Source organism: Oncorhynchus gorbuscha, linkage group LG13 (assembly GCF_021184085.1).
Source record: "Oncorhynchus gorbuscha isolate QuinsamMale2020 ecotype Even-year linkage group LG13, OgorEven_v1.0, whole genome shotgun sequence".
NCBI lineage: Eukaryota > Metazoa > Chordata > Actinopteri > Salmoniformes > Salmonidae > Oncorhynchus > Oncorhynchus gorbuscha.
Genome location: NC_060185.1, coordinates 102,413,654 through 102,429,541, shown reverse-complemented (window position 1 = coordinate 102,429,541; position 15,888 = coordinate 102,413,654). Strand labels below are relative to the sequence as shown.

General features: G+C 48.5%; 1 protein-coding gene across 1 annotated transcript in view; it reads right to left on the bottom strand.

Annotated features, from left to right (window-relative positions):
- atrx (ATRX chromatin remodeler) overlaps nt 1-15,888 on the bottom strand; it is a 92,409-nt gene that overhangs the window by 22,839 nt on the left and 53,682 nt on the right. Inside the window, 2 exon segments of the mRNA XM_046293549.1 lie at nt 208-399; nt 10,896-11,073. Of these exon segments, the coding sequence (XP_046149505.1) occupies nt 208-399; nt 10,896-11,073 (370 nt within the window).

Genomic DNA, 15,888 nt, shown 5'->3' with positions numbered 1-15,888 from the left:
GGGGGCCAGATGGGCTGCATGTTCCCTCCACTACACAGATTTATGAGAGTGTGCAAAACCATGATTTCTCCAAATAACCAGTGACAATGGTTCCTCGTTATTAGTCACATCCCATCGTCCTGGGACAGAGTTGACATACATCTATGTTACCCACGCCTGTCCTAGAGAGATTATACCCCCCCCAGCCATCCCATCCAGCCTCAGTACCTTTGGCAGCATAGGAGTGGTCCTCTTGCTCTTCTTGCCAGTGGGATCATCCAGAAGGTCAGGTTCAAAGGCGTAGAGCTCCGTCAGCTCATTCATGGTGAAATGTCTCTCTATCTGCTGTTGATCCACCACTCTGAAGGATAGAGACTGTTTAGCCACCTGGCGGTCATAGATCTTCTCTTCCATAGTACCCTGAGAGGGGAAGAGGACAGGTCAGAGGACAGGTTTACATCTATAGTACCCTGAGAGGGGAAGAGGACAGGTCAGAGGACAGGTTTACATCTATAGTACCCTGAGAGGGGAAGAGGACAGGTTTACATCTATAGTACCCTGAGAGGGGAAGAGGACAGGTCAGAGGACAGGTTTATATCTATAGTACCCTGAGAGGGGAAGAGGACAGGTCAGAGGACAGGTTTATATCTATAGTACCCTGAGAGGGAAAGAGGACAGGTCAGAGGACAGGTTTACATCTATAGTACCCTGAGAGGGGAAGAGGACAGGTTTACATCTATAGCACCCTGAGAGGGGAAGAGGACAGGTTTACATCTATAGTACCCTGAGAGGGAAAGAGGACAGGCCAGAGGACAGGCCAGATGACAGGTTTACATCTATAGCACCCTGAGAGGGAAAGAGGACAGGTCAGAGGACAGGTTTACATCTATAGTACCCTGAGAGGGAAAGAGGACAGGTCAGAGGACAGGTTTACATCTATAGTACCCTGAGAGGGGAAGAGGACAGGTTTACATCTATAGTACCCTGAGAGGGAAAGAGGACAGGTTTACATCTATAGTACCCTGAGAGGGGAAGAGGACAGGTTTACATCTATAGTACCCTGAGAGGGGAAGAGGACAGGTTTACATCTATAGTACCCTGAGAGGAGAAGAGGACAGGTTTACATCTATAGTACCCTGAGAGGGAAAGAGGACAGGTTTACATCTATAGTACCCTGAGAGGGAAAGAGGACAGGTTTACATCTATAGTACCCTGAGAGGGGAAGAGGACAGGTCAGAGGACAGGTTTACATCTATAGTACCCTGAGAGGGGAAGAGGACAGGTCAGAGGACAGGTTTATATCTATAGTACCCTGAGAGGGGAAGAGGACAGGTCAGAGGACAGGTTTATATCTATAGTACCCTGAGAGGGGAAGAGGACAGGTTTACATGTATAGTACCCTGAGAGGGGAAGAGGACAGGTCAGAGGACAAGTTTACATCTATAGTACCCTGAGAGGGGAAGAGGACAGGTCAGAGGACAGGTTTACATCTATAGTACCCTGGGAGGGGAAGAGGACAGGTTTACATCTATAGCACCCTGAGAGGGGAAGAGGACAGGTTTACATCTATAGTACCCTGAGAGGAGAATAGAACAGGTTTACATCTATAGTACCCTGAGAGGGGAAGAGGACAGGTTTACATCTATAGTACCCTGAGAGGGGAAGAGGACAGGTTTACATCTATAGCACCCTGAGAGGGAAAGAGGACAGGTCAGAGGACAGGTTTACATCTATAGCACCCTGAGAGGGGAAGAGGACAGGTTTACATCTATAGTACCCTGAGAGGGGAAGAGGACAGGTTTACATCTATAGCACCCTGAGAGGGGAAGAGGGCAGGTTTATATCTATAGTACCCTGAGAGGGAAAGAGGACAGGCCAGAGGACAGGTTTACATCTATAGCACCCTGAGAGGGAAAGAGGACAGTTCAGAGGACAGGTTTACATCTATAGTACCCTGAGAGGGAAAGAGGACAGGTCAGAGGACAGGTTTACATCTATAGTACCCTGAGAGGGGAAGAGGACAGGTTTACATCTATAGTACCCTGAGAGGGAAAGAGGACAGGTTTACATCTATAGTACCCTGAGAGGGAAAGAGGACAGGTTTACAGCTATAGTACCCTGAGAGGGGAACAGGACAGGTTTACATCTATAGAACCCTGAGAGGGGAAGAGGACAGGTTTACATCTATAGTACCCTGAGAGGGGAAGAGGACAGGTTTATATCTATAGTACCCTGAGAGGGGAAGAGGACAGGTTTACATCTATAGTACCCTGAGAGGGGAAGAGGACAGGTTTACATCTATAGTACCCTGAGAGGGGAAGAGGACAGGTTTACATCTATAGTACCCTGAGAGGGGAAGAGGACAGGTTTATATCTATAGTACCCTGAGAGGGGAAGAGGACAGGTTTACATCTATAGTACCCTGAGAGGGGAAGAGGACAGGTTTACATCTATAGTACCCTGAGAGGGGAAGAGGACAGGTTTACATCTATAGTACCCTGAGAGGGGAAGAGGACAGGTTTACATCTATAGCACCCTGAGAGGAGAATAGAACAGGTTTACATCTATAGTACCATGAGAGGGGAAGATGACAGGTCAGAGGACAGGTTTACATCTATAGTACCCTGAGAGGAGAATAGGACAGGTCAGAGGACAGGTTTACATCTATAGTACCCTGAGAGGAGAATAGGACAGGTTTACATCTATAGTACCCTGAGAGGAGAATAGGACAGGTCAGAGGACAGGTTTACATCTATAGTACCCTGAGAGGGGAAGAGGACAGGTTTAAATCTATAGTACCCTGAGAGGGGAAGAGGACAGGTTTACATCTATAGTACCCTGAGTGGGGAAGAGGACAGGTCAGAGGACAGGTTTGTTGTTAACTGACTTGCCTAGTTAAATACATTTGAAAAGAATACACAGGGTAAAGGAAAGTATTTCCTGTGCCTCAAAACCAAACATTTTCCTGGTCCACCACTCCACCCTGGACTTGAACTTTACAACCAGGTCCACCTCTACAAGTAGCGGGACCCACGACTCCACCCCAACTAACCATGCCCACATATAGGACCCCTCAGATCAGACCTATGCCCCTACTGCCCACCCCATGTCGCCCACTCCCGCAAAGAGGGTCTCAACATGAAATTCACACATCCACCCAGGCCGTGAGCAGACAAACAGGCCCAACCCCCACTCTTACACTCGCCCAGGCCAATGGCAAGTACCAGATGCTCAGCAGGATCTGCTGACACTTACTGGTCTGAGGCCAAACCACACGACCAACAACATTGGACACTTTATGGAACACAAAGCCTTCACTATCTCATCCTGGAATATCCCAGGCCTGAGGTCATCTGCCTTTGGCCTAAAGAGCAGGACCTGGACTTCATCAAAGAAATCAGGAATACAGACATTGTCATCCTACAAGAAACATGGTATAGAGGAGATGTACCCACTGGTTGTCCTCTAGGTTACAGAGAGCTGGTAGTCCCATCCACCACACTACCAGGTGGGTGGTATAGAGGAGATGGACCCACTGGTTGCCCTCTAGGTTACAGAGAGCTGGTAGTCCCATCCACCACACTACCAGGTGGGTGGTATAGAGGAGATGGACCCACTGGTTGCCCTCTAGGTTACAGAGAGCTGGTAGTCCCATCCACCACACTACCAGGTGGGTGGTATAGAGGAGATGGACCCACTGGTTGTCCTCTAGGTTACAGAGAGCTGGTAGTCCCATCCACCACACTACCAGGTGGGTGGTATAGAGGAGATGGACCCACTGGTTGTCCTCTAGGTTACAGAGAGCTGGTAGTCCCATCCACCACACTACCAGGTGGGTGGTATAGAGGAGATGGACCCACTGGTTGTCCTCTAGGTTACAGAGAGCTGGTAGTCCCATCCACCACACTACCAGGTGGGTGGTATAGAGGAGATGGACCCACTGGTTGCCCTCTAGGTTACAGAAAGCTGGTAGTCCCATCCACCACACTACCAGGTGGGTGGTATAGAGGAGATGGACCCACTGGTTGTCCTCTAGGTTACAGAGAGCTGGTAGTCCCATCCACCACACTACCAGGTGGGTGGTATAGAGGAGACGGACCCACTGGTTGCCCTCTAGGTTACAGAGAGCTGGTAGTCCCATCCACCACACTACCAGGTGGGTGGTATAGAGGAGATGGACCCACTGGTTGTCCTCTAGGTTACAGAGAGCTGGTAGTCCCATCCACCACACTACCAGGTGGGTGGTATAGAGGAGATGGACCCACTGGTTGCCCTCTAGGTTACAGAAAGCTGGTAGTCCCATCCACCACACTACCAGGTGGGTGGTATAGAGGAGATGGACCCACTGGTTGTCCTCTAGGTTACAGAGAGCTGGTAGTCCCATCCACCACACTACCAGGTGGGTGGTATAGAGGAGACGGACCCACTGGTTGCCCTCTAGGTTACAGAGAGCTGGTAGTCCCATCCACCACACTACCAGGTGGGTGGTATAGAGAGATGGACCCACTGGTTGTCCTCTAGGTTACAGAGAGCTGGTAGTCCCATCCACCAAACTACCAGTTGGGTGGTATAGAGGAGACGGACCTACTGGTTGTCCTCTAGGTTACAGAGAGCTGGTAGTCCCATCCACCACACTACCAGGTGTTAAACAGGGAAGGGACTCAGGGGGTATGTTAATCGTCTGCTAAATTACTTAAATGTAAATGTAGATAAGACCTAACACACTATTCAATTAATCAAAACAGGAACATTTTACATTTGTATAGAAATTCATAAGGAAATGATCTTAACAGAGTAAAATGTCCTCCTGTGTGCTACCTATATCCCCCACTAGAATCCCCTATATCCCCCACTAGAATCTCCTATATCCCCCACTAGAATCCCCTATATCCCCCACTAGAATCTCCTATATCCCCCACTAGAATCCTGCTGTATCCTGTGTGCCACCTATATCCCCCCACTAGAATCCCCTATATCCCCCCACTAGAATCCCCTATATCCCCCAATAGAATCCCTATATCCCCCCACTAGAATCCCCTATATCCCCCAATAGAATCCCCTATATCCCCCACTAGAATCTCCTATATCCCCCCACTAGAATCCTGCTGTATCCTGTGTGCCACCTATATCCCCCCACTAGAATCCTGCTGTATCCTGTGTGCCACCTATATCCCCCACTAGAATCCCCTATATCCCCCACTAGAATCCCCTATATCCCCCAATAGAATCCCCTATATCCCCCCACTAGAATCCCCTATATCCCCCCACTAGAATCCTGCTGTATCCTGTGTGCTACCTATATCCCCCACTAGAATCCTGCTGTATCCTGTGTGCTACCTATATCCCCCCACTAGAATCCTGCTGTATCCTGTGTGCTACCTATATCCCCCCACTAGAATCCCCATATTTTAATGAAGACAGCTTCTCTATCCTGGAGGGGGGGATCAATCATTTCCAGGCCCAGGGACATGTACTAGTCTGTGGCGACCTAAATGCCACAACCGGACCAGAACCTGACAGCCTCAGCACACAGGGGGACAAACACCTACCTGGAGGTAACGGCATTCCCTCCCCCATATGCCCCCCTAGGCACAACTATGACAACATAACCAACAAAAACGGGTCACAACTCCTGCAGCTCTGTTACATGCTGGGTATGTACATAGTCAATGATAGGCTTCGAGGGGACTCCTACGGTAGGTACACCTATAGCTCTGTTGCATGCTGGGTATGTACATAGACAATGTTAGGCTTCGAGGGGACTCCTACGGTAGGTACACCGATAGCTCATCTCTTGGCAGTAGTACTGTAGACTACTTTATCACTGACCTCAACCCAGAGTCTCTCAGAGTTCACAGTGAGCCCACTGACACCCCTATCAGACCACAGCAAAATCACAGTCTACTTGAACAGAGCAATACTCAATCATGAGGCATCAAAGCCAAAGGAACTGAGTAACATTAAGAAATGCTATAGATGGAAGGAAAGTAGTGTGGAAATCTACCAAAAAACTATTATTAGGCAACAACACATTCAATCCCTTTTAGACAACTTCACGGACAAAACGTTCCACTGTAATAGTGAAGGTATAAACTTGGCAATAGAAAACCTAAACAGTATATTTGACCTCTCAGCTTCAAATATAAAAATGTCAACCAAAAAAGCGAAGAAAATTAACAATGACCAAATGGGTTGATGAAGAATGCAAAAACCCAAGAAAGAAATCGAGAAATCTATCCTGCCAAAAACAGAGCCTCAGAAAACCTGGGTTTTCTCAGAAAGCCTTCACTATGGGGACAGAAATACACTACAGAAAACGAGGGAACAGCACATCAGAAATCAGCTCAATGTAATTGAGGAATTCAAAGACTCAAATGACTTCTGGGAAGATTGCAAAACGCTAAACAGACAAAACGAATAATTATCTATCCAAAATGGAGATGTATGGGTAAACCACTTCTCCAATCCTTTTATCTCTATAACAAAGAACAAACAGCCAAAACATATACATGATCAAATACAAATCTTAGAATCAACTATTAAAGACCAGAACCCACTGGATTCCAGAACAAACTGGATTCCAGAACAAACTGGATTCTAGAACCCACTGGATTCCAGAACAAACTGGATTCTAGAACCCACTGGATTCCAGAACAAACTGGATTCCAGAACAAACTGGATTCCAGAACCCACTGGATTCTCCAATTACCTCCAATGAACTAGAGGACAAAATAAAAACCCTACAACCCAAAAAGGCCTGTGGTGTTGATGGTATCCTCAATGAAGTGATAAAATATACAGACCACAATTTCTAATTCACTATTTTTTATATTAATTGGCTATACTAAAACTCTAACATCACCCTTAGCTCTGGCATCTTCCCCAAAATTTGGAACCAAGGACTGATCACCCCAATCCACAAAAGTGGAGACAAATTTGACCCTAAAAACTACCGTGGGATATGCATCAACAGCAACCTTGGGAAAATCTTCTGCATTATCATTAACTTCTTGGTGACTGGAGGGCAGTATTGAGTAGCTTGGATGAATAAGGTGCCCAGAGTAAACTACCTGCTACTCATAAAAGCTAGAATATGAAAATAATTAGTATTATTAGTAGATTTGGATAGAAAACACTCTGAAGTTTCTAAAACTGTTTGACTGATGTCTGAGTATAACAGAACTCATTTGGCAGGCAAAAACCTGAGAAAAATCCAACCAGGAAGTGGGAAATCTGAGGTTTGTAGTTTTTCAACTCATTGTCATTCCAATATACAGTGAAAATGGGGTCATACTGCACTTCCTAAGGCTTCCACTAGATGTCAACAGTCTTTAGAACCTTGTTTGATGCTTCTACTGTGAAGGAGGGGGGATTGAGCCAGGTATCTGGCAGAGGGCCACGAGCTCGTGATCATGTGAGAGTTAGTTTGCGGTCCATTGCTTTTCTACAGACAAAGGAATTCTCCGGTTGGAACATTATTGAAGATTTATGATAAAAACATCCTACAGATTGATTCTATACTTCGTTTGACATGCTTCTACGAACTGTAATATAACTTTTTGGACTTTTCGTCTGACCTTTCGGCTGGACTTGCATGTGCGTTTGGATTTGTTTACCAAACACCCTAACAAAAAGGAGGTATTCGGACATGAATGATGAACTACATCAAAAATTGATTGTGTATTCCTGGGAGTGCATTCTGAAGGTAAGTGAATGTTTATAATGCCATTTCTGACTAATGTTGACTGTGCAACATGGCGGATATCTCTTTGGCTGGTTTGGTCTCCGAGCGCCGTACTCAGATTATTGCATGTTATATATATATATGCATCCATATTTAAAAAACAATCTGGCACAGCGGTTGCATTAAGGAGAAGTGTATCTATAATTAATTAATTCATTATAATTTAATTATAATTTCTGCTTTTTGTGACTCTTCTCTTTGGCTGGAAAACTGGCAGTCTTTTTCTGTGGCTTGGTGGAATTTTAATTATGAGATTCTTGTTGTTTTGAATTTGGCGCCCTGCACTGTCACTGGCTGTTGGTGAGGAGGGACGCTACCATCCCACATATCCCAGAGAGGTTAACTCGGAAATTACAATGTACTGATGTCAAAAAGGCTTTTTTACCAAATTACGTACGTATTCACCCTATTTGAGAAAAACAACAAAACAGAGTCTTCATGTCTTTGTTGATTTCAAAAAAAGCGTTCAACTCAATTTGACATCTGGGTTTGTGGGTTTTTAAATTCATGGAAAGTGGTGATGCATAAATAACATAAAATCCATGTACACAAAATTTAAAAATGGCCAAAAAACTCCACTTCTTTCTCCCGTGGGGTGAGACAGGGATGCAACTTAATGCCCAACCTCTTCAACATATACAGTTGAAGTCGGAAGTTTACATACACCTCAGTCAAATACATTTAAACTCAGTTTCACAATTCCTGACATTTAATTCTAGTAAAAATAGCATGTCTTAGGTCAGTTAGGATCACCACTTTATTTTAAGAATGTGAAATGTCAGAATAATAGTAGAGAAAATGATTTATTTCAACTTTTATTTCTTTCATCACATTCCCAGTGGGTCAGAAGTTTACATACACTCAATTAGTATTTGGTAGAATGGCCTTTAAATTGTTTAACTTGGGTCAAACATTTCAGATAGCCTTCCACAAGTTTCCCACAATAAGTTTTTTGTCCCATTCCTCCTGACAGAGCTGGTGTAACCGAGTCAGGTTTGTAGGCCTCCTTGCTCGCACACGCCTTTTCAGTTCTGCCCACAAACTTTCTATAGGATTGAGGTCAGGGCTTTGTGATGGCCACTTCAATACATTGACTGTTGTCTTTAAGCCATTTTGACACAACTTTGGAAGTATGCTTGGGGTCGTTGTCCATTTGGAAGACCCATTTACGACCAAGCTTTAACTTGAGATGTATTGAGATGTTTCTTCAATATATCCACATAATTTTCGTTCCTCGTGAGGTCATCTATTTTGTGAAGTGCACCAGTCCCTCCTGCAGCAAAGCACCTGCGTGGTCTCATGGTGTTTTTACTTGCGTACTATTGTTTGGACAGATGAACATGGTCCCTTCAGGCATTTGGAAATGTATCCCAAGGATGAACCAGACTTGTAGAGCTCTATAATTGTCTGGGCTGATTTCTTTTGATTTTCCCATGTCAAGCAAAGAGGCACCGAGATTGAAGAAAGGCCTTGAAATACATCCACAGGTACATTTCCAATTGACTCAAATTATGTCAATTAGCCAATCAGAAGTTTTTAAAGCCATGAATTCATTTTCTGGAATTTTCTGAGCTGTTTTAAAGGCACATTCAACTTAATGTATGTAAACATCTGACCCACTGGAATTGTGATCCAGTGAATTATAAGTTAAATAGTCTGTCTGTAAACATGACTGAAAAATGACTTGTATCATGCACAAAGTAGATGTCCTAACCGACTTGCCAAAACTATAGTTTGTTAACAAGATATTTGTGGAGTGGTTGAAAAACAAGTTAATGACTCCAACCTAAGTGTATGTAAACTTTCGACTAGACCCAACCAAATGATGACAAAACAAAAACATCATTACTTGATACATTGGAAAGTATTACCAAAAAAACTGAGCAAACTAGAATGCTATTTGGCCCTAAACAGAGAATAAAGTGGCAGAATACCTGACCACTGTGACTGACCCTAAACAGAGAGTACACAGTGGCAGAATACCTGACCACTGTGACTGACCCTAAACAGAGAGTACACAGTGGCAGAATACCTGACCAAGGTGACTGACCCTAAACAGAGAGTACACAGTGGCAGAATACCTGACCAAGGTGACTGACCCTAAACAGAGAGTACACAGTGGCAGAATACCTGACCAAGGTGACTGACCCAAACTTAAGGAAAGCTTTGACTATGTACAGACTCAGTGAGCATAGCCTTGCTATTGAGAAAGGCCGCCGTAGGCAGACATGGCTCTCAAGAGAAGACAGGCTATGTGTTCACTGCCCACAAAATGAGGTGGAAACTGAGCTTCACTTCCTAACCTCCTGCCCAATGTATGACCATATTAGAGATACATATTTCCCTCAGATCACTCAAACATGTCAGCTTCTGTTTTGCTAAATATGCCACTACAATGCACCTCCTTCGTTGTCCTGATTTTAGTCTGAACTCTGCTGAGTATTATGTGATCGACTGGCTGACTTGACTGGCTGGTTGACTGGCTGGTTGACTGGCTAACTGACTGGCTAACTGACTGGCTAACTGGCTGGTTGACTGGCTGGTTGACTGGCTGGTTGACTGGCTGGTTGACTGGCTAACTGACTGGCTAACTGACTGGCTAACTGACTGGCTAACTGACTGTCTAACTGACTGGCTAACTGACTGGCTAACTGACTGGCTAACTGACTGGCTAACTGACTGGTTGACTGGCTAACTGGCTGGTTGACTGGCTAACTGGCTGGTTGGCTGGCTAACTGGCTGGTTGGCTGGCTAACTGGCTGGTTGGCTGGCTGACTGACTGGCTGGTTGGCTGGCTGACTTGACTGGCTGGCTGGCTGACTGACTGGTTACCTGAGCCAGGAATCGGTTGACTGACTGGTTGACTGACTGACTGGTTGACTGACTGGTTACCTGACCCAGGAATTGGTAGACGTAGCAGGTCTTGAGCTGTCTGACTGACTGGTTACCGGAGCCAGGAATCGGTAGACGTAGCAGGTCTTGAGCTGTCTGACTGACTGGTTACCTGAGCCAGGAATCGGTAGACGTAGCAGGTCTTGAGCTGTCTGACTGACTGGTTACCTGAGCCAGGAATCGGTAGACGTAGCAGGTCTTGGGCTGTCTGACTGACTGGTTACCTGAGCCAGGAATCGGTAGACGTTGCAGGTCTTGAGCTGTCTGACTGACTGGTTACCTGAGCCAGGAATCGGTAGACGTAGCAGGTCTTGAGCTGTCCGAAGCGGTAGAGCCTGAAGATACTCTGGATGTCGTACGACGGGTTCCAGGACGCGTCGAAGATGATGACCCTGTTAGCTCCGATCAGGTTGATGCCCAGAGAACCAGCCCTGGTCGAGATCAGGAACAACCGACCTCTACAGAGGGAGAGAGGGAGGAGAGGGAGGAGAGGTAGAGAGGGAGGAGAGGTAGAGAGGGAGGAGAGGTAGAGAGGGAGGAGAGGTAGAGAGGGAGGAGAGGTAGAGAGGGAGGAGAGGTAGAGAGGGAGGAGAGGTAGAGAGGAGAGGTAGAGGGAGGAGAGGTAGAGAGGAGAGGTAGAGAGGGAGGAGAGGTAGAGAGGAGAGGTAGAGAGGGAGGAGAGGTAGAGAGGGAGGAGAGGTAGAGAGGAGAGGTAGAGAGGAGAGGTAGAGAGGAGAGGTAGAGAGGGAGGAGAGGGAGAGAGGGAGGAGAGGGAGAGAGGGAGGAGAGGTAGAGAGGGAGGAGAGGTAGAGAGGGAGGAGAGGTAGAGGGAGGAGAGGTAGAGGAGAGATTGGGGAGGGGTAGAGGTAGAGGGAGGAGAGGTAGAGGAGAGATTGGGGAGGGGTAGAGAGGGAGGGAGGAGAGGTAGAGAGGGAGGGAGGAGAGGTAGAGAGGGAGGGAGGAGAGGTAGAGAGGGAGGGAGGAGAGGTAGAGAGGGGAGGGAGGGAGAGGTAGAGAGGGAGGGAGGAGAGGTAGAGAGGGAGGGAGGAGAGGTAGAGAGGGAGGGAGGAGAGGTAGAGAGAGGGAGGGAGGAGAGGTAGAGAGGGAGGGAGGAGAGGTAGAGAGGGAGGGAGGAGAGGTAGAGAGGGAGGGAGGGAGAGGTAGAGAGGGAGGGAGGAGAGGTAGAGAGGGAGGGAGGAGAGGTAGAGAGGGAGGGAGGAGAGGTAGAGAGGGAGGGAGGAGAGGTAGAGAGGGAGGGAGGAGAGGTAGAGAGGGAGGGAGGAGAGGTAGAGAGGGAGGGAGGAGAGGTAGAGAGGCGAGATGTGGGAGAGGGAGGAGAGGTAGAGAGGGAGGAGAAAGTAAGAAGGGAGCAATGATGATAGAACCAACTTCCTCTTATTGAGGATGCCTACATTACAATATCAACTATGAAGGGACAGGACTATCAAAAACATGTTTGTACTACGGGTGTCGTTTGTAGAGTATAGAGATATTGGGGCGGCAGGGTAGTGGTTAGAGCATTGGACTAGTAACCAAAAGGTTGCAAGTTCAAATCCCCATGCTGACAAGGTACAATCTGTCATTCTGCCCCTGAACAGGCAGTTAACCCACTGCTCCTAGGTCGTCATTGCGTTTCCTCCTCACATTTAGGGGGAGCGTTTCCTCCTCACATTTAGGGGGCGGGGTTTCCTCACATTTAGGGGAGGGGGAGGGTTTCCTCACATTTAGGGGAGGGGGAGCGTTTCCTCCTCACATTTAGGGGGAGCGTTTCCTCCTCACATTTAGGGGGAGCGTTTCCTCCTCACATTTAGGGGGAGCGTTTCCTCCTCACATTTAGGGGAGCGTTTCCTCCTCACATTTAGGGGGGAGCGTTTCCTCCTCACATTTAGGGGGGCGGGGTTTCCTCACATTTAGGGGGGCGGGTTTCCTCACATTTAGGGGGAGCGGGGGGAGCGTTTCCTCCTCACATTTAGGGGGGGGAGCGTTTCCTCCTCACATTTAGGGGGGAGCGTTTCCTCCTCACATTTAGGGGGAGCGTTTCCTCCTCACATTTAGGGGAGCGTTTCCTCCTCACATTTAGGGGGAGCGTTTCCTCCTCACATTTAGGGGGAGCGTTTCCTCCTCACATTTAGGGGAGCGTTTCCTCCTCACATTTAGGGGAGCGTTTCCTCCTCACATTTAGGGGAGCGTTTCCTCCTCACATTTAGGGGGAGCGTTTCCTCCTCACATTTAGGGGGAGCGTTTCCTCCTCACATTTAGGGGAGCGTTTCCTCCTCACATTTAGGGGGAGCGTTTCCTCCTCACATTTAGGGGAGCGTTTCCTCCTCACATTTAGGGGAGCGTTTCCTCCTCACATTTAGGGGGAGCGTTTCCTCCTCACATTTAGGGGGAGCGTTTCCTCCTCACATTTAGGGGGAGCGTTTCCTCCTCACATTTAGGGGGAGCGTTTCCTCCTCACATTTAGGGGGAGCGTTTCCTCCTCACATTTAGGGGAGCGTTTCCTCCTCACATTTAGGGGGGAGCGTTTCCTCCTCACATTTAGGGGGGAGCGTTTCCTCCTCACATTTAGGGGGAGCGTTTCCTCCTCACATTTAGGGGGAGCGTTTCCTCCTCACATTTAGGGGAGCGTTTCCTCCTCACATTTAGGGGAGCGTTCCTCCTCACATTTAGGGGGAGCGTTTCCTCCTCACATTTAGGGGGGCGTTTCTTCCTCACATTTAGGGGGAGCGTTTCTTCCTCACATTTAGGGGGAGCGTTTCTTCCTCACATTTAGGGGGAGCGTTTCTTCCTCACATTTAGGGGAGCGTTTCTTCCTCACATTTAGGGGAGCGTTGCCTCACATTTAGGGGGAGCGTTGCCTCACATTTAGGGGGAGCGTTGCCTCACATTTAGGGGGAGCGTTGCCTCACATTTAGGGGAGCGTTGCCTCACATTTAGGGGGAGCGTTGCCTCACATTTAGGGGGGAGCGTTGCCTCACATTTAGGGGGGAGCGTTGCCTCACATTTAGGGGGAGCGTTGCCTCACATTTAGGGGGAGCGTTGCCTCACATTTAGGGGAGCGTTGCCTCACATTTAGGGGGAGCGTTGCCTCACATTTAGGGGAGCGTTGCCTCACATTTAGGGGGAGCGTTGCCTCACATTTAGGGGAGCGTTGCCTCACATTTAGGGGAGCGTTGCCTCACATTTAGGGGGGGAGCGTTGCCTCACATTTAGGGGCGTTGCCTCACATTTAGGGGGGAGCGTTGCCTCACATTTAGGGGGAGCGTTGCCTCACATTTAGGGGGAGCGTTGCCTCACATTTAGGGGGAGCGTTGCCTCACATTTAGGGGAGCGTTGCCTCACATTTAGGGGAGCGTTGCCTCACATTTAGGGGGGAGCGTTGCCTCACATTTAGGGGGGGGAGCGTTGCCTCACATTTAGGGGGAGCGTTGCCTCACATTTAGGGGAGCGTTGCCTCACATTTAGGGGGAGCGTTGCCTCACATTTAGGGGAGCGTTGCCTCACATTTAGGGGGAGCGTTGCCTCACATTTAGGGAGCGTTGCCTCACATTTAGGGGAGCGTTGCCTCACATTTAGGGGAGCGTTGCCTCACATTTAGGGGGAGCGTTGCCTCACATTTAGGGGGAGCGTTGCCTCACATTTAGGGGGAGCGTTGCCTCACATTTAGCGGGGGAGCGTTGCCTCACATTTAGGGGAGCGTTGCCTCACATTTAGGGGGAGCGTTGCCTCACATTTAGGGGGGAGCGTTGCCTCACATTTAGGGGAGCGTTGCCTCACATTTAGGGGGAGCGTTGCCTCACATTTAGGGGAGCGTTGCCTCACATTTAGGGGAGCGTTGCCTCACATTTAGGGGAGCGTTGCCTCACATTTAGGGGGAGCGTTGCCTCACATTTAGGGGAGCGTTGCCTCACATTTAGGGGAGCGTTGCCTCACATTTAGGGGGAGCGTTGCCTCACATTTAGGGGAGCGTTGCCTCACATTTAGGGGAGCGTTGCCTCACATTTAGGAGCGTTGCCTCACATTTAGGGGGAGCGTTGCCTCACATTTAGGGGGAGCGTTGCCTCACATTTAGGGGAGCGTTGCCTCACATTTAGGGGGGGGGAGCGTTGCCTCACATTTAGGGGAGCGTTGCCTCACATTTAGGGGGAGCGTTGCCTCACATTTAGGGGGAGCGTTGCCTCACATTTAGGGGGAGCGTTGCCTCACATTTAGGGGAGCGTTGCCTCACATTTAGGGGAGCGTTGCCTCACATTTAGGGGAGCGTTGCCTCACATTTAGGGGGAGCGTTGCCTCACATTTAGGGGAGCGTTGCCTCACATTTAGGGGGGCGTTGCCTCACATTTAGGGGGGGCGTTGCCTCACATTTAGGGGGCGTTTCCTCCTCACATTTAGGGGGCGTTTCCTCCTCACATTTAGGGGGGCGTTTCCTCCTCACATTTAGGGGCGTTTCCTCCTCACATTTAGGGGGGCGTTTCCTCCTCACATTTAGGGGGGGGGCGTTTCCTCCTCACATTTAGGGGGCGTTTCCTCCTCACATTTAGGGGGCGTTTCCTCCTCACATTTAGGGGGCGTTTCCTCCTCACATTTAGGGGGGCGTTTCCTCCTCACATTTAGGGGGCGTTTCCTCCTCACATTTAGGGGGCGTTTCCTCCTCACATTTAGGGGCGTTTCCTCCTCACATTTAGGGGGCGTTTCCTCCTCACATTTAGGGGGCGTTTCCTCCTCACATTTAGGGGGCGTTTCCTCCTCACATTTAGGGGGCGTTTCCTCCTCACATTTAGGGGGCGTTTCCTCCTCACATTTAGGGGGGGCGTTTCCTCCTCACATTTAGGGGGGGCGTTTCCTCCTCACATTTAGGGGGGGCGTTTCCAATCTCTGTTTGGGAACGGTTTTCCGCCGCTCCCAAAGATAATTGGCGCCGTTTCTGGGACACCTCCACAAACAGGACCAAGCCTGGCCTGCTGAGGAGTGACGGGCTCCATCCTAGCTGGAGGGCTGCTCTCATCTACAGACATAGACAGGGCTCTAACTCCCCTAGCTCCACAATGATATAGCCAGTGGTCCTTCCATGAATTCCTATTGGACCTTGTAGTCATAATATTCACTTTTTTGGTGATTTTAATATTCACATGGAAAAGTCCACAGACACACTCCAAAAGGCTTTCGGAGCCATCATCGACTCAGTGGGTTTTATCCAACACGGTTGGCACTTTCCAGGGGTATCTTTGGATGGGGCCACAGTGCCCCCTGACCCCCCGAATCTATGCTGCAAT